The 24,441-nt window shown below is 39.6% G+C and overlaps 1 protein-coding gene and 1 long non-coding RNA gene across 2 annotated transcripts; one reads left to right on the plus strand and one right to left on the minus strand.

Moving 5' to 3' along the window:
* Window positions 1-24,423, minus strand: UFSP2 (UFM1 specific peptidase 2). The gene is made up of 12 exons (XM_040489929.1): window positions 24,260-24,423; window positions 21,030-21,108; window positions 18,423-18,606; window positions 18,275-18,341; window positions 15,718-15,875; window positions 15,143-15,335; window positions 13,371-13,517; window positions 10,246-10,410; window positions 9,908-10,032; window positions 8,248-8,324; window positions 7,395-7,519; window positions 1-157 (listed from the first exon to the last, which is right to left on the minus strand). The coding sequence occupies exons 1-12, from the start codon at window positions 24,260-24,262 to the stop codon at window positions 71-73; spliced, it is 1,410 nt and encodes a 469-aa protein (XP_040345863.1). The 5' UTR covers window positions 24,263-24,423; the 3' UTR covers window positions 1-70.
* On the plus strand, window positions 2,173-2,916 carry LOC121039699 (uncharacterized). The gene is made up of 2 exons (XR_005794937.1): window positions 2,173-2,279; window positions 2,518-2,916. It is a non-coding gene; the product is annotated as an uncharacterized LOC121039699 (long non-coding RNA).
* Window positions 24,424-24,441: the final 18 nt, after the last annotated feature.

Raw genomic sequence — 24,441 nt, forward strand, 5'->3', positions numbered from 1 at the left:
CAGGATTTAAAGTTTGTCTTTATTAACAAATTTATAACACAACTTTACTACAGTCTGAGTTCAAGATATTTTAGAAAACATTTGGTCGCTGAGGAAGACATAAATTATAGTAAGCGTCCTTGTTCCAGAAGTCTGGGCCCTTCCATCCACACCAGCCCTAGATTTGGGAGAAGCGAAAGGAAAATCTTTTACAAAATTATAGGACTACATGATCAAAACTGTAACATTTTAAAAGCCTGTTCTGTCCGCTGGATCCTGTAATAAGACTACCTGTATAAGTCAGAGATCTGAACTCCTGGGAAGCATGGACATTAACAGACTTGGGTCCATTTCAGGTAGAGTTGAACAAAATTTTAACTCTATGGTACTTAATCCTAGAAATTATTTTTAAACATTCCTTATGGTAACTGTTACTCCAAATACCACATTTTTCTTCATTTTACGATGTACAATTCTGGCAGTCGAGGGCAGGTGATAGTTGAACTGGCAGTCTGTTTTTCTTAGTTCTCCACTAAAGACGGTCTCGGGACCATGCCGTGCATCTTAGCTATGAGGAAATGTGTGTGGCAGGGAGAAATCTGTGCTGGCTTCTTGAGATGCCCTTCACTGTCTTTGGGCCATAATCATGCCACTCTCCATTCTTCATATCACTATTAATCCTTTCTCCCAGCAGAGAAAATTACGTTCAAACAAAATCTCATTGTAAATACAAAAGCGTATCAAATTTCTTTCAGGGCCATTGGTTTCTTTTCTTTTTTTAAACTTTTTAAATGTTTATTTATTTTTTTTAGAGAGAGACAGAGCACAAGCTAGGGAAGGCCAGAGAGAGAGAGGGAGACACAGACTCTGAAACAGGGTCCAGGCTCTGAGCTGTCAGCATAGAGCCTGACACGGGGCCCAAACTCACAAACCGTGAGATCATGACCTGAGCCAAAGTCGGACACTTAACTGCCTGAGCCACCCATGTGCCCCTGGTTTATTTTCTTAAAGACTCAGCTAATGACTAGTCTGAGTTATATCATTCTGAAATGAAATGCTTTGCTTGCAAAGGAGGCCAGCTAGGACTCTTAAAATAAATACCAGTGGGTGAGTGACAGTTACCCTAAGTAACTAGGAAGCTGCAGGGCATTCAGTCAGGGACCTAGAGTTCAAGTGCATGCTTTCTACAGAAGATAGTGTGTTAGCTCTATTTTTTAGTGTGGAGGTTGGAGGGTTCGGTAGACATGTTCTTTAATCTGATTTCAAATGCAAGTAAAAAAACAAAAAATCCTCCATCAGTCGTGTTCCCCTGCCCCCAGGTAACTGCTAATTTATCTTTGAGATCTGTTTGTTTTTATACATAAATCAGCTTTTTATTATCTCTTTTAGCAAACTTTTTTCTCATAAATTTAATGTTCTAACATCTGTTTTCTTGATGAACAGAAAAAAAGGCTTATATGATCTGTTTTAATCTTTGGGGGCTTTTTCAGGTAACCAGACTCAAATATTTAAAAAAGAAGTGGGTAGAGAGGGTGCCCAAACCAGCAACTGATGGCAGTAGATAGGGGAGCCTGCTCCTTCCTTTTGAGGCGAGTGGTCTGGGAACTTCAAACAGGGAAGTTCCACAAAGGGGTAAAGAGAGGTCAGGCGGAGACAGAACTCTCCCTGTAGCTCCCCCTACAGACTGAAAGTTGGTGTCCTCCCCAAATTCATGTGAAACCTAATCCCTAAGGTGATGGTAGCTAGAAGGGGGCCTTTGGGAGGGGACTAGGTTATGAGGGCGGAGCCCTCATGGATGGCATCAGTGCCCTCATTAAGGAGGCTGCTGAAACGTCCCTCATCCATTCTACCACGTGGAAAACCCTGAAAAAGACTGCTCTCTGTGAACTAGTAAGTGGCGCTCACCAGACCAGACATGCCGGTGCCTTGGATTTCTCTGCCTCCAGAATTGTAAGGCCACCCAGGCTATGGTGTTCTGTCATAGCAGCCTGAACAGACTATAAAACAGTGCCCTAGATTGTTGAGTTAAGTGAGAGTCAGTAGTTCCACCGATGGCCAGGCCTTGGCTTCACAGCTCCTTCTGTGTGCCAATACGGCAAAGGGTTTTTTACAGAATCTATGGAAATATAACTTGCAAAGGACAGCACAGTCCTTAGAGACAGTAATCAGGAACAATGCCTTACTGGATCTATCCAGATGCTTCAGAAAACCCTATCTGGACAACTCCATCTAGTGCAAAGTTCCTCATGCCAGCCAGAAAGAAGTAATTTTATCTGTATCACACCTCTAATTAAAATAAGGTTTCTCGGGGCGCCTGGGTGGCGCAGTCGGTTAAGCGTCCAACTTCAGCCAGGTCACGATCTCGCGGTCCGTGAGTTCGAGCCCCGCGTCAGGCTCTGGGCTGATGGCTCGGAGCCTGGAGCCTGCTTCCGATTCTGTGTCTCCCTCTCTCTCTGCCCCTCCCCCGTTCATGCTCTGTCTCTGTCCCAAAAATAAAATAAACTTAAAAAAAAATAAAATAAAATAAAATAAAATAAGGTTTCTCATTGCCTAGAAGATAAAATCTAAATGCTTGGTTTCTCGCAGGGCTCACAATGACTATCCCGCCAGCCACGCCCCTTCACCAGCTCTACTCAGGTTCAAACTACTGTAGTTCGGGAACATGCCCTGCTTTCCTTTCACTGTGTCTAAGGGAGCCCTCTACAGGATCTACAACTCTACAGGAGTTCCAGCTCCCTCTTAGGTAACCATATTCTTTCTGGGGAATCCTTTTTGGATCTCCTTTGTCCTTGTAGCTAGACTAAGAGCTCTTTAAAGACCTTCTTTAATACCCCTATTGCTTTGGACAGTGGATGGCACATATTAGGTAGGTACTTCATGCTGAATGAGTAAACAGTTTGAAAGAGTAAATACTGCTTCCATTTGCATGTACCGGCCCAAAACATTCCATACATAGATTTAAAACTCCAAATGTCTTGAAAGAGAAAAGCAGAATGCACTTATACCCTGTCAGTATTTAGATAGTCTTAGCATTAGCAAAAGACTTTACTAGTCTGAAATATAAATGAGTTCAGCCACACACAATGAAGCTCTTTACATACTAAAACCCCTTATCCTCAGGGCTTTAGTAACCTCATGCAGTTATGTTCTTTTCAACTTCTGAAAGTGTATCCCCAATCAATTTCAATGTTAAACTACCCAATTCTCCAGGAATTCTGCTTTAAAAAAATGACCTGGACAGAGTTAAGAAGGCAGAGTATTATGGGGACCCTGACCTTGTCTTATCCCTGAAATGCAGCTGGATCAGCATCAAACCATTTTGAAAACCTAGGACATTGATGTGAGGATTAATGCAACAATCTGCATAATTTGAGCCAGGTAGCTTGGCAGGTAGATGATGCGGAGAGATGTGGGGGAGAGAAAAGCAGTGGAGCCATGGAGGGTAAGGAGCTGTTTCCATGGAGAGAGGACAGGGAGAAAGGGGAGAGTGCAGTGTACTGGGACTGCGCAAGAAAAACACTTCCCCTGAAAGTAGCTAGAAAGAGAAAGAGTGAAAACACTTGCAGGGGAATGGACGAGAAATCAGTTCCCCAAAACCATTGAGAGAGAGAAAGGAGTGGGTTTCAATTCCACTAGGATTCTATAAACAGTGGAGCGCACAGTCTGAAGTTTCAGAGCTCATGCCTGGCAGGCAGACAACTTAGACACAGAGTAAAGGCAGGAGCCTGAAACAAAGGAGGGGTGCTTGATCACGTGTGTGAGGGCACAAAATCCCCACACCAGGGACTAGAGACCTGGGTGAAACCATTTTCACCTCAAGCACACATGTGCGCACACAGGGATAGACCCCAGTGAGCTAATCAGCGTTGACAACTGAGCCATTGCCAGAAGTCCTGCCCACCTGCATCCTCGAGGCACATCCTGGAGAAGACCAGGACAAATCCCTTCCACCTGTTTAAGGACTATAGTGTGATGCAAAGTTTCAGTTTCAGGGGAAACTGGATGTAACTTCATTCAGGCTGCATTCTGCTTGCTTGTTTGTTTGTTTGTTTGTTTTTGCTTCTGTTGTTTTCTTTTTCTTTCTTGGATACAGAAAGAGATCAAATTTTTTAATTTTTAATTTTATTTATTTTCCTTATTTTATTCTATTATTTAAAAATTTGCCAGTGGGGGGCGCCTGAGTGGCTCAGTCAATTAAGCATCCGACTTCGGCTCAGGTCAAGATCGAGAGGGAGGAATGTACACCAAAATAAAAAACAGGAAGAAATCATGGCCAGGGATTTAATCAACACAGATACGGTAAGATGTCTGAACTAAAATTTAAAACCACAATTATAAGAATACTAGCTGGTGTTGAAAAAAGTATGGAAGACAATAGAGAATCCCTTTCTGCAGAGGTAAAAGAACTAAAACCTAGTCAGGCAGAAATTAAAAATTCTATAACTGAGATGCAATCTTGAATGGATGCCATGACGGCAAGGATGGACCAATCAAAGCAGCAAATCAGTGATACAGAAGATAAAATGTCGATACTACCCATTGCAGTCTATACATTCAATGGAACCCCTATCAAAATAACGCCAATATTCTTCCCAGAGCTAGAACAGACAATTCTAAAAATTTATATGGAACCAGAAACGACCCTGAATAGCCCAAGTAATGTTGAAAAAGAAAACCAAAGCTGCAGGCATCACGATTCCAGACTTCAAGCTGTATTACAAAGCTATAATCATCAAGACAATATGGTACTGGCACAAAAACAGACAGATAGATCAAGGGAACAGAATACAGAACCCAGAAATGGACCCACAAATGTAAGGCCAACTAATCTCTAACAAAGCAGGAAAGAATATCCAATGAAAAAAAGGCAGTCTCTTCAGCAAATGGTGTTGGGAAAACTGGACAGCGACATGCAGAAGCATGAACCTGGAGCAAACTCAAAATGGATGAAAGACCTAAATGTAACACACGAAACCTTTAAAATCCTATAGGAGAAAACAAGCAACAACCTCTCTGACCTTGGCCACAGTAACTTCTTACTAGACATGTCTCCAGAGGCAAAGGAAACAAAAGCAAAAATGAACTATTGGGACATCATCAAGATAAAAAACTGCACAGCGAAGGAAAAAGTCAACAACACTAAAAGGCAACCGACAGAATGGGAGAAGATATTTGCAAATGACAAATCAGATAAAGGGTTAGTATCCAAAATCTATAAAGAATTTACTAACTCAACACCCAAAAACCAAATAATCCAGTGAAGAAATGAGCAAAAGAACAGACATATTTCCAAAGAAGACATCCAGATGACTAACAGACATGAAAAAGATGCTCAACATCACTCATCATCAGGGAAATACAAATCAAAACCACAATGAGATTACCACCTGACGCCTGTCAGGATGGCTAACATTAACAACTCAGGCAACAACACATGTTGGCGAGGATGTGGAGAAAGAGGATCTCCTTGGCATCGTTTTTGGTAATGCAAGCTGGTGCACCCACTCTGGAAAACAGTATGGAGGTTCCTCAAAAACTAAAAATAGAACTACCCTATGACCCAGCAGTTGTACTACTGGGAATTTATCCAAGGGATACAGGTGTGCTGTTTCAAAGGGGCATGTGCACCCCAATGTTTATAGCAGCACTATCAACAATAGTCAAAGTATGGAAAGAGCCCAAATGTCCATCAGCTGATGAATGGCTAAAGAAGATGAGGTATATATACACAATGGAATATTACTTGGCAATCAAAAAGAATGGAATCTTGCCATTTGCAACAACATGGATGGAACTAGAGTGTATTATCCTAAGCTAAATAAATCAGAGAAAGACAAATATCACCTGATTTCACTCCTATGTGGAATTTAAGAAACACAACAGATGAACACAGGGGAAACGAAGGAAAAATAAGATAAAAACAGAGAGGGAAGCAAACCATGGGATACTTTTTTTTTTTTTTTAAATAGAATTTACTGTAAAGGTAGCTAACCTAGTATATACAGTGTGCTCTTGGCTTCGGGAGTAGATTTCCATGATTCATTGCTTACATACAACAACAAGTGCTCATCCCAACAAGTTCCCTCCTCAATGCCCACCATCCATTTTCCCCTCCTCCCATCAACCCTCAGTTTGTTCTCTGTATTTAACAACCATAAGAGACTCTTAAATACAGAGAACAAACTGAGGGTTGCTGGAGGGGTGTTGTGTGGGGGATGGGCTAAATGGGCAAGGGGCATTAGGACACGTGTGATGATACGTAAGCGATGAATCACCAAATTCTATTCCTGAAATCATTATTACACTTATGTTAACTAACTTGGATTAAATAAAATAAAAAAATATATATATAAAAAAGTAAAATATAAAATTCTAGAGTTTATTTTTAGTATTATTCTTTTTTTTTTTAAGTGTATTTACTTATTTTGAGAAGGTGAGCAAACAGGGCAGGCAGGAAGAAAGGGAGAGAGAATCCCAAGCAGGCTATCACTGTCACTGTGGAGCCCGATGAGGTGTTCGATCTCATGAACTGTGAGATCATGACCTGAGCTGATATTGGACGCTTAAGCGATCAAGGCTCCCCTAGAGTTTTTAAATGTAGAACTTAAGATATTATTTATAACTCCTAATTAAAGCTTTTTACATAAGAAAATGATCTAATTAAATTATAAATTCACAGTTCAGAGAAAGCTTTTCATTCATGTTGATGTTGACTTAGTGACAACATGATAAAAATAAAAGGCAGTAACAGTATGATATATTCATTGGCTTATGGCTGGAAAGGTTGTATGCATTTTTTGTAATTTTAACATATTTGGCAAAGAATATAGTAGTTAAAATTCAAGTTAATTATGTCTTATACTTGCCTTCTAAAGTTTTAGTATGAGTTTTCATATGTGTAAATTTGTTGCCTATAAATTAAATTTATCCCTCCTTTAACTGATATTGTAAGTATCAATGACTACTCTGGAATTTTGTCTCAAATTCAAATCTTTTATAGAATGAGATTAAGTTATATGTAAATAAATTAAAAGTAGTCAAGCCTCCATACCGTTTAGTTTATTTTTGGTTACTAATACAATTATAAAGGTTATTTAATCTACCCTCCTATTTCAATACATTTGTTTATGCAAAGTTGTAACATCTCCAAAGGAATATAATGATGAGCTGTGTGTTCCATTATTAAGTTAATAATTAAGAAAGTATTTATAAATCTAAAGTTTTTTCTTTGCAATTCACTTTAGTTTCCTCTTGTTCTCCCTACCTAGAAACATACTCCTTATAGCCCCAGAATACCTCCTTATAGTGTGGATCACTGCCCTCGGTTTAGAGTTCTTCTGTTAACAGCCAGTTTGCTATCTTTTGGTTCCAGGTTCTTTGCCTTGTATCTTCATTTCTATTAAACAGATACTTACCTTTTCCAAAATAACTTGCAGATCTTCAGCGCCTGTATAATGTGGATCTAAAATTAGAAATTTTATCTGCCCGGTAATTTCGTTCCACGCCACTCCTAGTATTGTGTGGGCCAAAACTCCTCCCCCTATAACAGAGGAAATGTGAACTGTGAGAGGGCATGTATGAATCTCAACTTGCTACTCAATTGCAATTTAAAAGCACTATCTTGCCTATTAATTGATCTAATATCGCATTAGAATGGACTAGCCTATATTATAAAAGACCACAGATGATGTCAAATACACTGAGGAGATAAAATTATATCTTTAAAGACAAAAAAGATACAATCATATTTATAACCATATAAGGTTTATATTCCACTGCCATATCCATGGCATTACTGATACTGGATTTACGAAGGGCTATGCAGGGTCTAAACTCCTCCCAAGAGAACAAGTCTTGTTCCTCATAGAATCATCAATCTTTAGATCGACTAATCTGATCCTTTTGACAAATACAGCCCAGTGAGGTGAAGCAATCTGTACAGTGTCACACAGCCAGCTAAGTTAGTGACAGCACCATGACTTACGAGGCTCAAATGAGTGACAATGGCCTCTTTTCTATACTGCTCTCAACTCTTTAAATATTTCAACACAGTTATCATTTCTCTTCTTAACCTTTATCTTTTGTTTTAGCTTTCTTCCCGCCTTGGAAATTGAAAAATAAATACCCAGAGGTCAATATATATGGTATAAAAGCTAATTTTGAAAGGTTTAAAAATGACTGATTTTATGTGACATTATTTACATTAACAATACATTTTACATGTTCTCCACTCTATCAAAGGAGCCCAAGATGTCCAGAACACCTTACCGATCATTACTGGAGTTCCTTCACTCTGGAAATGATTAGCCAGCTCCCGTCCTTGAGAGGCCATTTCAGAACCTTGGCTAGAAAGAAACCATTCTCTATCAGATGAACAATTTCTCACACTAAAGTCATTAAGGAGTTAGGGAGCCAATGTTTTCTACCTTTTTGTTTTCTTTTTTTGGTTACTGAAAAAAATACGATGTAAATTTAAATACAATTGAGTGGTCAGGAACTGACCTGAGAGCAATTTAAAGCACCATAACCTCTTAAAATATTTAAGGCCACTAAACATGCTAGGAAAGAAGTAAGGAGACCCTGTTCCTTTGCTTCTGCCACTGCATAAAGAAGGGTCTGGATTTTTAACTGGGGAGTAAAAGTGGTCACATTGATGCCCAGTGGGCTCTTATGGATGGATTTAATTTTGGAAAAATGAGTTTTAAGTCCTGGGTTCCTGTCTTCTTGCCATCAGACTCAGTCTGTATTTCCTTATCTTTAAATCGGGACCAATCACCCTGCCCTGTCTACACGACAGGAGCTTTGGGACTAAAATAGACAATATCTGTGAGGCCAATATGAAAACTGCAAGATGTTTTCAAGTACGACATACTATTTTTAGGGATATTTCAATGTCCTATACAATTCGTATTTTTGAGAAGAGAGAAAGATGGTCAGATGAAGGGAGGTTATTTTTTAGATTGGACGGGCCAAGTGGTGCTAATCCTTACCTTCTTAGTAAGGCATGTGTAAAGTTTTAAGGGGCCAAAATGCTCACTTTTTAAGCACCATATGCTTCAATACTTAATCTTTCATTTATTTGTTAGCATTGGTTTCCAGAGCCAATCCAAACTGCAAGTGTGAAATCAGATGAACTTGGACAAAAGCACATGCACAAAAAAGGATGGTGTTACTGTATCTACTGAGGTTGTTGTAATAGAAAATGTATTTAAAACACAAGCTCATAGGGGCGCCTGGGTGGCTCTGTCGGTTGAGCGTCCAACTCTTGGTTTCATGTCAGGTCATGATCTCACGGTTTCTTGAGTTCAAGCCCTGAATCAGGCTCTGTGCTGACTGCGTGGAGCCTGCTTGGGATTCTCCCTCTCTCTCTGCCCCTCCCCTGGCTTATGCTCTCTCAGTCTCTATCAAAATAAATAAACTTAAGAAAAAATAAAACATAAGCTCATGAACAAGGAGTAAGGTACTTATGGTCATAGAAATTAATCTTATTTAACTAATATTTGCTCATATTTTAATGCTAGAATTATGGTTAAGATGTATTGGAAAAAAATGAATATATTATTTGGACACATTATTAGTTCACTCACATCTTAAGAAGAAAAAGAGCAGGAGTTACACAAAAAGGGCAGTCATAGATCAACATTTGATTTTCTCCTTTGAAGACTTTAAATTTAAAAAAAAAAAATTTTTTTTTTTCAACGTTTATTTATTTTTGGGACAGAGAGAGACAGAGCATGAACGGGGGAGGGGCAGAGAGAGAGGGAGACACAGAATCGGAAATAGGCTCCAGTCTCTGAGCCATCAGCCCAGAGCCTGACGCGGGGCTCGAACTCACGGACCGTGAGATCGTGACCTGGCTGAAGTCGGATGCTTAACCGACTGCGCCACCCAGGCGCCCCTAATTTCACTAATTTCTTAGCATCCTCACCTGACGAACAGTATTTTTGATGTTATTCCAATCAGTTGGTTCAGTACCAGCTGCACCTCGATAGATCCAATCCATTGCCGTGATCCGACAAATGTTGCTGGTTTGTCCCCGGCATCAACTAGAGCCTTTACGTATTTAAAAATACAAAAAAATCCATACACAAGACAGCCATTAAAAACTCTATTTAGGACCTTTTTTTCCGATTACAGGTATGTATTTTTTTCCTTCAAAACAGAAATAAGTCTGTGTGTACCAGGAGGTAATAATAATTGTTAGTAGTACATTAAGGGGTCATGAAATGTACAATTGATTATAATTTTAAATGGCATGTTCTATACCTGCTGAATTTCTCTGTGCGTTGGAATGGGTCTCTCTGTGTAGCCCTGGTGTCTGAACCAAGAGCAGATGGTCTGCAGAGATCGGTAAGCGCAGCCCCAGCCACTGTCATCCGTCCGATCCTGCATGTAGTGATGATAACTGTATATGCCCTGGACCACATGAATCTATATAAAAAGAAGAAATAGAATAACATATTAAACTTAAGATAGATGCATATATTCTATAATACACCCAAGCCAAGTTTACTGTTCTCAGAGCTAGACTGTTACTGTAATTCCTTACAAAAATGCCTTGAGAACTACAGTTGAACGTTATACCCTCTTGGCTTTTTATTAAATGTCCAAAGTCCTTACCATAGGCTGTCAGGCCTGTTAAGTCCCGCCCTCTGGCAGTTCCATCTTGGCTTTCCTCTATTGCATGCTCTGCTTTAGGTTCAGATATGCCAGGGGCAATCTGATCTCAGAGCCTTATGGTTCTCCCTGCCTGCAACACTCTTTTCCCAAACAGTTTTGCAGCTCTGCACCCTTATTTCACTCAGGTCTCTGCTCAAATGTCAGAGGCCTTTGTGATCATCCAACCTAAACATGGCATGCTTACTCCCTCACCACCCACCTCTTGCCCTGGCTGTTACTCTCTCTTCTGCTTTTTTTTTTTTTCCCCAAAGCACTACTTGACCCATTACTTATTACTTTTTAAATCTCTGTCTAACTACACTAATATGTGAGTTCAATAAGGGCAAGTACTGTGTCTTATTTATTTCTGGGCCTAAGCTTCTCCAGCGGGCCTGGCTAATGGTTAATAGCCAGTAAATATTTGTTGAATAAATGATGAAGGAAGGAATGAACAAACAAAGGGCCCACATAATGGGACATGTGAAGAGTGTTTCTCCAATTTTGTAAACCTGCCATTGATTAAAACCCAGGTATGCTATTTAAATAGGGGAACCTGGGTGGCTCAGTCGGTTAAGTGGCCGACTTCAGCTCAGGTCACGAGCTCAGGGTCTGTGAGTTAGGGCCCCACATCAGGCTCTGTGCTGACAGCTCAGAGTTTGGAGCCTGCTTGAGATTCTGTGTGTGTGTCTCTCTCTGCCCCTCCACCACTCATGCTCTTTCTCTCTCTCTCTCAAAAAATGAAATAAACATTAAAAACAAATCCTTAAATAAAGGCCAAGATCATATAACTTCTTTCTTGTCGTATAAAGCAATATTAAGCGCCTGGGTGGCTTAGTCGGTTGAGCTTCCAAATACAGCTCAGGTCATGATCTCATGATTAGTGAGTTCCAGCCCCGACTCAGGCTCCGTGCTGACAGCTTGGAGCCTGGAGCCTGCTTGGATTCTGTGTCTCCCTCTCTCTGTGCCCCTTCCCCGCTCATGCTGTGTCTCTCTCTCAAAAAATAAAATAAACATTAAAAAATGTGTTTAAAAAAGAATACATGTTCCCCACCTCCCACCACAAACTGGTACTATTATTTTTTGGCTTAAATTAGCTAGGAAGAGGCATGGACAAATACAGAATCCTCACCCAACAATTAGACAATATATTTTCTTCTCAAGCACACACAGAAAATTTATAACTAGAACATTGCAGTAGGCTGAAAAATGGTCCCATCTATCTCCTAATCTCTGGAACCTGTGAATGCTACCTTACATGGTCAAAACAAAAAACAAGAACAAAAAGAAAAAAGAAAAAAAGTTTGAGGGAGGCCTTTGCAGATATGATTAAATCAAGGGTCTTAACATATGGGCAAATTTGCCTGGACTATCAAGATAGGCCCTAAATGTAACCACAAGTGTCCTTGCAAGGGAGTGGAGAAGGAACTCTAACACAGAGGAGGAGAAGAGAAGGCAGCATGACCACAGAGGCTGACAGGAAGTGATGCAGCCACCAGAAGCTGGAAGAGGCAGGGATGGATTCTCCCCTAAAGCGTCTGGAAGCGGCCTGACCTTGCTGACACCTGGATTTCAGCCTAGTGATGTGGTCCCCGAAGTCCTCTACGTAGACATTGTAGCATATGTTCATTTAAAAAAAAAATTTTTTTTTTAACATTTATTTATTTTTGAGACAGAGAGAGACAGAGCATGAATGGGGGAGGGGCAGAGAGAGAGGGAGACACAGAATCGGAAGCAGGCTCCAGGCTCTGAGCCATCCGCCCAGAGCCCCACGCAGGGCTCGAACTCACGGATCGCGAGATCGTGACCGGAGCTGAAGTCGGACGCTCAACCGACTGAGCCACCCAGGCGCCCCGTATATGTTCATTTTTAATAAGCTTTCCTTACAAAGCACACAGAGACTCAGCAGATACTGAATAAATGCCATGACATGATGGACAATTAAGTTTCCTCTCTCGGCGGCCTGAGTTTAACGGAATGGACCTTAAATGATGTGGGCGGTGAGCAGCTCTGAGGAGGGCAGGAAAAAATTACACACAGGCTTCAGCGATGAAGAAATGGAGGCTGAGAAAAGCAGGCCAGTTAGGATCAAAGCAAACCCACAGAAAGCAGCAGAAATGCCACCAAGGAGCAGCAGGGGCCTGAGACAGGTGGCTGCTGGCCACAGGGCCGCTAAGTTCTAGGAGGCCGGCCGAGCACGCGTTCCTGTTCTCGGATGGCCCCGAGCCCCTGCTTACTGGCCCTACTCAAACCCCGCAAAGAACCCTCCCCACACTCCACCAGTCCACTCTTACCTGAGCTGCCGTGAGTGAGGACCCACCACCTGCAACCAGGGCCGCACCGCACAGGAAACGTGTTGCAGGCCCTAACCAGACTCCTGCTACGGCATGCCCTGGGTAGAATACTTAGCCTACTTAGTGTGATTTCTCAGGTTCAGAATGAAAATAAATGGAACAGATGGGGGCAAGGCTTTTAAATAAGTTGGGGAATGGAATTTTAGTAGGAAAAATGTGGTACATAATATCTATACCTGACCTTTTTAGACTACTGTGAATTACTACTACCTTAAGCAATGATTATTAAAAGAAATGGGTGGTAAATTTTGTTTTAGAGACGACAGACATTATGAATAAATCCTTATAATTTCCACTGGATACAAAGAGCCAAGAAAAACCAAAAAAACCCACCACTGACACTGATGATCAGTTGACTCTATAAATAATTATTAAACTCACCATACCAGTCTCTATGTTAGGTGGGTTGAGATAAATGTGTGGATTTCTAATGTAACCATCTTTGTATGGTTCATCTGGAAAGTGATAAGCATTAGACCTTCTGAAATAAGGTCTGTCATGAGGCAGATTGAAGAGGTCATGTAACTCCTAAATGAAATCAGAATCAATAGAAGAGAAAAAAGTTAAATAACTTAGATTCCTTATCAGTAAACAAACTCAAGCTAAAGAGATAAAACAAAACTAATTATATACTGGCTATAAAAGTTATCAAACACACATAATTCACTAAACTAATATAATATGATAACATACAGAATAATAATATTGTAACAAACTAAAACCAAATGAGAGTTATTTATGTTTTTCTATGGATATGGGTAAAAATGGGAAGGGAACGCAGAAAAAATGAAAATGCAGTTGACCCTTGAACAATGCGGGGATTAGAGACACTGACCCCTCAAAAACTGAATAGCCACTGTTGACTGGAAGCCTTATAAACACATTAATGATTAATACATATTTTGTATGTTATATGTATTATATACTGCATTCCTACAATAAAGTAAGCTACAGAAAAGAAAACATTATTTAGAAAATCGTATGGAAGAGACAATACATTTATAGTGCTGGATTGTATTTACTGAAGATAATCTATGTACGAGAGGATCCCTGCAGTTCAAACCCGTGTTGTTCAAGGGCCAGCTGTAATTTGTCAGAGTGAGAGAAGTAAGATAATTTCAAATTAATTATTTATTATAACACAATCTGTTAAAACACATCCAGGCTAAAGACTGGTTTTGAAACAGCCTTGCAAATGAGTAAATTATAATGAACAATAATAGAATTATGTGACAGTATTTTGAAAAATCATGCTTAGAGTGCTTCACAAATACAAGGGGTAGTGATTAAATTACGAAGTAGAAATTCGGTGGTAGGAAACCAACCAATATGGCATCAAAATTAAAATACACATACGTGTTTAAAATGCAAAATTTTCCCAACTGTATAAAAGTGTGACAGTTACTTTGTAAAGTCCGGCATTTTCCTTTTTTGTATCTCCTACGTATCTTGCAGTTTGAACGGGATGACGTGGTGCCTTTGCAGGTCAATTCCGCCAGCAACACTTACAGAGGGTGCAGAGGGTTACAGTATGACACGTCTTCCCAGGGGGATGAGGAAGATGCTCCCACAGTATAATTGGATGGGTGCCAGGCAAGACCAGACATCAAAAATATGCATTCCAAAACCAGTCATTTCATCAGTCTCAGTTCTTTTAATGCTGATCATGGTTTCTTCAAAATACCTCTAATGAAACCCAAATAACGGTGGGACATGGGGGATGAAGTATTACTATAAATCCTAATTAGAATTAGCATAAATCCTAACTTTCCTTCTCTGACTGTAATCTTGTCTCTTTCACAAATCTTAAAATAACAGAAGGGAAAAGGAGTTTATTTATAAACACTCATCAGCGGCTCCAGGCATGTAAGTATCTCTTCATTTCTGTACTTTGTTATGGAAAAATTTCACAGAACATATGAACCACACTGAATGTATGAAATCAAAATGTTAATATGGTTTAGCATTTTTTCATTAATACCACTTTTAAAAAGTTCTATGCGAACAGAAATTACATAACATGTAAAAATAACAGTCTGCTTCCACACTTTCCTCTTAAATCACAAAATAATTTCCATTTATTAGAAATGTTTAAGTAAAAACGAAATGAGTCACGGTCATATTTTCTCTAAGAACAGGTGAATTGGTTTTACCTTTCTATAGGACTGCAGCTGACCATCTGGAATTCCTGACGGATATGAAATTGTTTTAAGATTTTTTTCCCCTGGCAATAAAAAGTGCAGTGGTTCAGGAACCACAATAGATGTTCCTTTCATATATTTCAAAATGCACTTCTCCATATCAGTTAGTTGATTATGAATTGCATCAACTAGAAGTTTACGAACTCTGTGGAGGGAAATATTCAAGGGCATTAACGAAAGTTATAATGGCTATGAAAAATGAGAGTGGAGAGTAAATACATCTCAAATACAGTAAAACACTTGATTGGACCAGGTTTATGAAAGGAACTCTAAATTATGCAAAGTGAAGTAAACTGTGTATTTCCTGAGTACAGGTAAAGGGAAAACCCTATAGGTTTTGCACCCTACCCTACATCCTCTAAATAAACATTTACTTACTAGATGACTCAGTTTAATAATAAGCAAGGAATAAATCACAGTAAAAGTTACAACAATCCTGGATATGCCTATATGATATTTAAAAACCGACTCTGATTACTTTGGGGAGGAGTGCTCATTCAAATGCAGTAGTAGGACAAAATACTTACTTTCCCCAGGTTTCTTCCGGAGCAACAGATAGAACTACATCAACGGGTAAAATCATACTAACGTAGTGGTGCCCCCCGCTTTCTCTTTCAATGATGGGGGTTACGGCTCCCAAAGAGGTTGACATTTCCAGCATAAGATCTATATTTACTATTTGATGCTATAAAGATAAACAGTAATAGTCATAGCACATTGAACGTTAAATATTAAGGGCAAGTAAAAGGACTTTTTAAGGGCCATAGAAAGCTGTATGACAGTAAATTGTTTAAAAGCACAAATCGTAGGGGTGTCTGGGTGGATCAGTCAATTAAGCGTCCAACTCTTGATTCTGGCTCAGGTCAAGATCTTGTCTGCGCTGAGTACAGAGACTGCTTGGGATTCTCTCTCTCTCCCTGTCTCTCTGTCCCTCCCCCGTATTCTCCCTCTCTCTCAAAACGAATAAACATTTTAAAAATGAATAAATAAAAGCACAAATCTTATCTTTAAAAAAAAGTCTTCTCTGCTCCAAAATAATCTGAGGGAAGGTGGAGAGTGAGTGGGGATGAAGATGAAATCAGACTGACCATGTGTTGATAAACATTTTTTTTAAACATTTGTGTGTGTGTATCTGTGTGTGTGTGTGTGTGTGTGTGTGCGTGCGCACTGATAAACACTGAAGCTGACACAGCTTCACCAGTATTCATACAGTATTCTCTCTACTTTTGTAGAGATTTAAAGTAAACAAAAAAAAAAAAATCAAATGAACAAGATACCAAAGGAACTTTTAAACATACGTTACAACTATATACCCCTGGTCTAAAGACACAGAGAACGATAAACAAATATTGAACTCTTATTAGTAGGTTTGATTTTGACAGGGGTATACAATAACAACTTTGAAAACACTTTCTGTTTTGAACAAATCTGGCAAAATATTGAGGATACTGGAAGCTAGGTTTCTCACTGGAAAACATTTATGAGCCGTGTGAGGTAGGAGTAGAATTGGAAATATAAATAGGATTTACATAGATAAAGAAATGGAGAAATGGCTGATTCCCGAGCTGGAACAGGGACAGTACATGATGTGCCTAGAACACCTTGGGGAATGAAGTAGGAAGTACTCAAAAATACAGTGTCAAAAGGACATTGGAGCTAGCTTAAGGAAGCTTCCATTGGCTAAATCTTACAAAATGTGAGCATCCAAATAACTAATGAGAGTAACAGATTGTAACTCACTGCATAAAATAGGAACCTATGCTTCCATGTTTATAATAAATAAATAAAGCAAAGCTCTTCATTATGGTATAATTTCATGTAATAAATGTGGAAGGAAATGATAGAAAAATCACCACTTTGCAACCATCAGGTTAATGTTGGATTCAGGTAAAAATTACCAATTCCAACTGAAGTGGTGAGTAAAACTTTGGTAAGGAATAGGATACGTAAATATAGCCTCAGAAGATACACAAAGTAAGCCTCACTTAACTACATATAAGGGAAAAAATAGTGTCCTCACAGAGAAGAAAACCCGCAGACACTGCATTAAGTAAGCGATCAGAGTTTTAACATCAACAATAGCAGGAGAAGACTCTTTAATATGATGTACTGAGGGGGACGTGACATTACTTCTGCCATATTCTTACCAACAGTGTACCACCTCAATCTAATCATGAGGAAGCCTAACACATCCCAACTGAGGAGCATTCTACAAAGTGACCCGTACTACTCAAAATGTCAAGCTCCAACTACTGGTAATTCTCAAATCATTTGACTGACAGCCCAGTTTTTTTGTACATTCCATATCTGTAAATCTAACAGCTCACGAGGACATCTCATTGGTGTCTCAAACAACATGACCGAAACTGACCTCATGTCCTCCCCTTCATCCATCTTTACCCAAGCAAGAAACTGGGCATCCCATATCCAATTCGTTTCCAAGCATAATCCATTGCATCCCCTAGATATCTCTTGTCTCCATTCCCTCCTCTCCATTACCATGGCTGTGGGTTTAGTTCAGCTTCTTCTGAGGTGGCCCCTGCCCACCTCTCTAACCTCATGTCATTTTCCTGTAACAGCCTAGAAAAACACTGCAGTCATGTTAACTTGATACAACTTCCTCCCTTAAAGGAGCTCCACTTTTCACGTCCAGTATCTGCCAAGTTTGTGGCATATGGCAAGTACTCAATAACACTGGTTCAAAAAAGCAACAGAACTAAGAACAATATGAAGAAAAGTAAATTATTTCTTACTATCTCATAGCATAATGTGTCACTATCACGTTTCAGAACAATTCCGTTTTATTTATTTTTATATAATTTGTAAACATACTTGAGTTGTATATGTTTTGTGGGAGCAAAGAAAGCATTGAAGAAAACCTTTAAGATATGTATTAATATGGAACAAAAGCTTCGACACGTAAAGCAGAAATATGACCTCTGGAAAGTCATTTACTCTTTCTGGACCTCAATAATCTGACCTGTGAAAAATAACAGAGTTGGATTAAATAATCTCTAACATCTCACTCCACTCCAAATTCAAGGATTAAACATTTTTAACTGAGAAGACAGGTGATTTGCTTACCATGTCCGATAACTTTTTGTCTTTCTTTCTCATAAATTTTCGTTTTGTATCTTCTTCCTGTTCAAAGCTAAATTTTTAATACACAAAGATGTTTATAATGTGCAGTGATGTTCTGAAAACATTTCTAGCAGTTTTCAAACATACTCACTGAATAAAGCGCATTATGGTCTTACAAGCAGAACCGTCAGCCAACTCTCCTGGGATGGTGTTTATGTCACTGTTGGGCCATATGTACACCGAACTGTGGCAAATTTTGAACACAAGTGCATTTGAAGAAAGCTTGGTTGACAGGTCACTTAGCACATGTTTTAGTGCTTTCTTGATAAATATTTCTAAATTAAAAGAACATAAATAGAAGTTATTAAGACGAATTTTAAGCTTTTCAACACGAATGGTTCTAAACACACAAAAGTAGAGCAGAGTAAAACTGACTCCCAAGAACTATTCCCCAGATTCAATAAAAAAATCATTTTGCCTTTCTTTCTGAAAAATTGAGATAAAAGTCATTGACCACAAAAATCCATCCTTTCAACGTGTACAACTCAGTTGCTTTTAGCATATTGACAAGGTTTTACAACCATCACTATCTAATTCCAGAACACTGTCATCACCCTGTACTTAACCTGTACTTAACAGCACTCATTCCCCGTTCCCTCTGCACTTACCCGTGGCACCGCTAATCCACTGTCTCTATAGATTGGCCTATTCTGGATACTTCCTACAAATGGAATGACACATCACGCGTCCACGTCCACCTTTCACCCAGTATAGTATTTTCAAGGTTCATCTATATTGTAGCATAAATCAGTACTTCATTTCTTTTTATGGCCGAATAAAACTCCCTTGTATAGATACCACATAGTTTGGTTATCCATTCAAAGCGGAAACACATTTGGGTTGTCTCTTTGCTTTCTGGCTCTCATGAATAATGCTACGAATATTTGTGTGCAAGTTATCGTGTGGATGTTTCCAACTCTCTTAGGAAGTGCTTGCTGTATTCTCTACCTAGGAGTAGAATTGCTGGGTCATAGGGTTAACTCTACATTGAACATTTTCAAGGAGCTGCCAAACTGTTTCCAAAGGAGCTGCACCATTTTATATTCCCACCAGCAATGTAGGAGGATTTCCTTTTAATTTAATACAATTTTGGAATATGTAAAACATTTTCATGGTTCAAGAAGATATATTTAAAGAAGATAATATATACTTGTCCTAGCTTAATACTCTTAAATCCTAAACCTATTTAACCTTGTGATTACAATATTTATTTAACTATTACACTGATATCTTGATAAATAAATACCTTGGGGTTGTGGTAGAGAAAAGATTACTTATAACAAGTCAGATTTTAAGACATCTTGATCTGTTTCAGAAAGCTGAATTTAAAGATTTTCAGCTTGGGGCGCCTGGGTGGCGCAGTCGGTTAAGCGTCCGACTTCAGCCAGGTCACGATCTCGCGGTCCGGGAGTTCGAGCCCCGTGTCGGGCTCTGGGCTGATGGCTCGGAGCCTGGAGCCTGTTTCCAGTTCTGTGTCTCCCTCTCTCTCTGCCCCTTCCCCGTTCATGCTCTGTCTCTCTCTGTCCCAAAAAAATAAATAAACGTTGAAAAAAAAATTTAAAAAAAAAAAATAAAAAAATTAAAAAAAATAAAGATTTTCAGCTGCACTACAAAAGATAAACTTAATTCCTTGATTATCTTCTGTTTATCCCTGAAGGTCCATGAGGTAATGTAATCTAAAAAAAATGCGAAGTCTTTAAAGTTAAGTAATTCCTTCTTCTATATATTCTCATTAATGATTCTCTTCTTTGCGTGTTTGAAAGACTGATATAGTAGGAATATAATAAATCAAAAGACAAGCTCAAATACATTAATTACTAGGTAAAAAGCATCTACAGTGTCAGAAAGAACATTATGCATTCTTTCCCTTCCTATTTCCATGGAAACGATGGCCAGCTAGTGATCTCCTTCAAGGAACTTAGCACTTTTCATTCCTTATCTTTCTGAACCTCTCTTTGGCTTCTGACACCACCCATCATACTTTTCATGAGTGATTTTATTTATTATCGTGGTGTGGCTTATCATCCTTTAGAGATATTCTCGATCTCTAGTCCTGACCACTCTGCCTTAAGTTTTGGATTCAAATTACCAAATGCCTGCTGGGAATCTGCACTTGATATACTCTGGCATCTTATATGAAACACATCTCAAATACAACTCCTCATCTTTCTCCTCTGATATTCTTTACCTCCGTTTGTGGCCTTAGCCCAAATCAGAAACAGGAAGACATCCTAGAATTTGCTTTATACAAACTCTACTGAGTTTTCCCCCATAGAATTCTTATACCATTCCCACACAACATAACCTTGAAGAGAGTGGGCTGTGGAGACTCAGGGTTATGCATAGGTGCAAGTCTGCGATGCACAAATCTGGGTGCCTCATTTACATTGTGCTCATTTATATTCATATTTATAGTGACAATTTTTCACCAGTGGGCAGTGAACTTTGTTAAGAAGGGGGACATCTTCCTAATTTGCCTAGAGGAACCTTATGGGCTAGTGGTGGTGCTGGAACACAATCCCTAAGTTTAAATCCAATTTATATAAGTTACTAACCATATGATTTTAGTTTATTCATCCTATCTCTCACTCAGTTTCATCTGCAAAATAAAGAGAATCCTGGTATATTTCATCATCAATTTTATAATAAAAAAAAGAGAAGTTTTTTGTTTTGTTTTTTGTTTTTTTGTCAGACCTACCATTAGCAGTAGCTAGCTGAAAAGCTAGATCAAGGCCTCCTCTTATTCTGAAGAGTACATCCACAGTCTCTGAAATCACCTAAGACAAAGAGAACCAAAATTCCGTCGTAAAACAAAACAAACTCATCCTCATACAAATGAGACTGTATCTGAGATTGGGCTAGGGCATTAATTAACCTGTATTCTTCAAATTATTTCATGAGTTAATTCTTTGTTTTTTTGCAGAAAAACAAAACACCCTAAATTCTAAATCAGGAGTTCTTAATCTTTGTTCCACATTGAAATCACCTGAGGAGCTTCAAATACTTACCTGGGCTGCACCCCAGCGATTGTGATTAAACGATCTGGGACGGCCTAGGCACAGGGATATTTAAAAGCTCCTCTGTGCCAGTGAGTCTAATATAAAAAGGTTGAGGACCACGGATTTAAAACAGTATTTCCAAATTATGGTCTTCACAATGGGTTTAAGAACGACATGAAAACATCAATGGTGAAGAACTAGTTTAAGAACCAGACAAGAACGATGAATCTAATATGATGACAGTGGTGGTCAAGGCAATGAGAGTAAATTGACACATCATAATGGTGGGGATGTGAACTGTAGAACTCTTCTTCAGAGGCCAATGTGGCCATAAGAATCAAAAGTCTTATACTCAAATTCTCGGCCTAGTGATTTCTGCATTCAGAAATTTAGTCTAAAGAAATTTGCAGAGCACACAAAGGCCCCGGCATAAGGATGTTAAACTAAATGTTAACAGTGGGAGATTGGGTAAATAATTACGAATACTATACGGTCATGAAGAATCTCTATGCTTTAGAAGAATATTTAGTAGCATAGGAAAATCTTGCACCTTATAAAGGGAAAAAGCCCGTGTGAAATGGAACCTATTAGTAGTTCCTAATATGAGTTTATATGTTGAATTTCGAGGAGTTGATGACATATGACAAATGACAGGTATCATTTTGTGGGGAATGGGGAGAAAAAGAGGAAGGGAATTTCTGAGATGAGGTTTCAAAGCTTTCATCAGATACTCAAAATAGGTCCCAAACAGGCTGAAGAACCACACTACACATTACGAACCCTATTTTAAAATAAATGAATAGATACTAACATTTATTGAGCTCTTTTTTTTTTTTAATTTTTTTTTTCAACGTTTATTTATTTTTGGGACAGAGAGAGACAGAGCATGAACGGGGGAGGGGCAGAGAGAGAGGGAGACACGGAATCGGAAACAAGCTCCAGGCTCTGACCCATCAGCCCAGAGCCCGACGCGGGGCTCGAACTCACAGACCGCGAGATCGTGACCTGGCTGAAGTCGGATGCTTAACCCACTGCGCCACCCAGGCGCCCCTTATTGAGCTCTTAAAATGTAAAAGTCACTATGCTAAGTGGCCGGACATGTATTAACTCTCATCCTCAGAACATCATGAAGTAGGTACCATTACGATTTTTCTCTTTACAATTCCCTCCTCATATGTTTAAAAGGGTGATTGTTTTTATTTATTCCACAAACTAACCTGTTGAAAGGGTATACCCTTTGCCCCAGTTCTACTTCTGGAATTTGTGCTAAGGAAATAATCGAAGTTCAGTGAAAATGAGCTTCAATGTTGTCCACTTAACATACTGTTGTTCATCATAGCAAAAAAAATTTTTTTGGAAGCCACTTAAATAGTTACCAATAAGAAGTCAGTTAAATAAAGAACAATACTACCATAGAAAATTTTAGGCACCCATTTGAACAAAAAATACTTAATGACAATGCAAGATACCGAATAAGACAAAATTTAGAAAGACAGGCAAGGGCAAATTTTCACTATATGATTTTGCACAAAGTAACTAGTCACTCAGTACTTTTGTACTGTTCTGTAAAATTGGAAAAAACCTATTTCATAGGGTTGTTGTGAAGATTCCACAAAAGATCTTCAGTGAAAGGACTAGAATCTCCCTAGGCTTCTGAACGGAGATCCTCTCTGAAGAAGTAATAGCTAAGCTGAGATGTGAAGGGTAAGTAGGTGTATTAACAATTCCAAAGGAAAGATGAGGGTGTAGAGGGGAGAACCCATTCCAAGCAGCGGCATAGATTGGTGAAGATCTGCTTCAAAAATTTAAAAGACTGCCACAGATGGTTAGATCTGATGGTGGCAAGGACAGGGATGGTTGCAGTAGAGTGAATGACAATTGACAGCCATGTAGGAGTAAGAATGCATAGGATCTGATTATTGATCAGATGTGCAGGAGTTAAGAGGAAGGTGTCAAGGAGGATTTCCAGGTTTCTGGCATGCACAACATGCTGGGTGTTGGTACCATTTACCAAGCTGGGGATCAGTGGAGGAAGAGCGGTTGTGGGATGCCGGGAGGTGGAAATAATGAATCAGTTTTGAACTTGCTGAGTTTGAAATACATATGAATTGGGGAGCCTGGGTGGCTCAGTCGGTTAAGCCACCGACTTCCGCTCAGGTCACGATCTCACAGTCTGTTAGTTCCAGCCCTACCTAGGGCTCTGTGCTGACAGCTCAGGGCCTGGAGCCTGCTTCAGGTTCTATGTCTCCCTCTGTCTCTGCCCTTTCCCCGCTCATGCTCTGTCTCAAAAATAAATAAACATTAAAAACAATTTTTTTAAATGAAATACATATGAATTATCTGAGTGAAGGTACAACTAGTAGATCTGCAGATGTAGAGCTCGGAATACAGTTAAAAATTTTTTTTAATGTTTATTTTTTTATTTTGAGAGATAGATGCGAGCAGGGGAGAGGCAGAGATAAGAGAGAATCCCAAGCAGTCTCTGCAGTCATCGCAGAGCCCTTGCGATCTGACCTGAGATCATGACCTGAGCAGAAATTAACAGTGACACGCTTAACTGACTGAGCCACCCAGGCGCCCCTGGAATACAGTTGTAAAAGCTGGAGATAACAAATTTGGGCAGTCTTTAAAGAAAGTTACTCGTATCTTTCCCGGGTCCAATACTTCTTCAAACCTTCAAAAACGCCTAATATAATCCCTCGTTCTCAAAATGCATACACAAGAAGGAGGCGCGGGCAGCGCAGGTCCTAACGTTGAGCTGGGGTATTCCAGGTAGTGTCGGGCAGTTGTCCCCCGGCTGAGACCACCGAGTTCGCAGCTGCCACCGTGGGCCCTGGCAGGACCAGCTCCTTCCAAAGGCTGTGGAGCCATGGAGGCTACCGAAACCCGAGGGGAAACACAAGCGGCGATGGCGAGCAGAGGTACTCACCATGTCTGCGACGTGGCGAAGACAAGGACTCTGACGTCTGCCCTAGGGCTCAGCTCGCTGGCCCGGAACTGGTGTTTCCAGGGTCGGGGCCTCGGAAGGCTGACTACAATTCCCAATATGCCTCGCAGCAACGTCATGGGGGCGTATCCCATTACATCTCCTCGCGGGGGATAATGGGGCGG

The sequence above is a fragment of the Herpailurus yagouaroundi genome, unplaced genomic scaffold, assembly GCF_014898765.1.
Source record: "Herpailurus yagouaroundi ecotype Mexico unplaced genomic scaffold, PumYag 181, whole genome shotgun sequence".
Taxonomy (NCBI): domain Eukaryota; kingdom Metazoa; phylum Chordata; class Mammalia; order Carnivora; family Felidae; genus Herpailurus; species Herpailurus yagouaroundi.

What these genes read in the sequence shown, in the direction of transcription:
- UFSP2 (XM_040489929.1), bottom strand. An exon ending in ACAAAAAGTTATCGGACATG is followed by an intron (nt 15,876 to 18,274) that starts GTAAGCAAATCA and finishes TTATCTTTATAG; the next exon opens with CATCAAATAGTAAATATAGA. An exon ending in CGCACAGAGAAATTCAGCAG is followed by an intron (nt 10,033 to 10,245) that starts GTATAGAACATG and finishes AAATACGTAAAG; the next exon opens with GCTCTAGTTGATGCCGGGGA.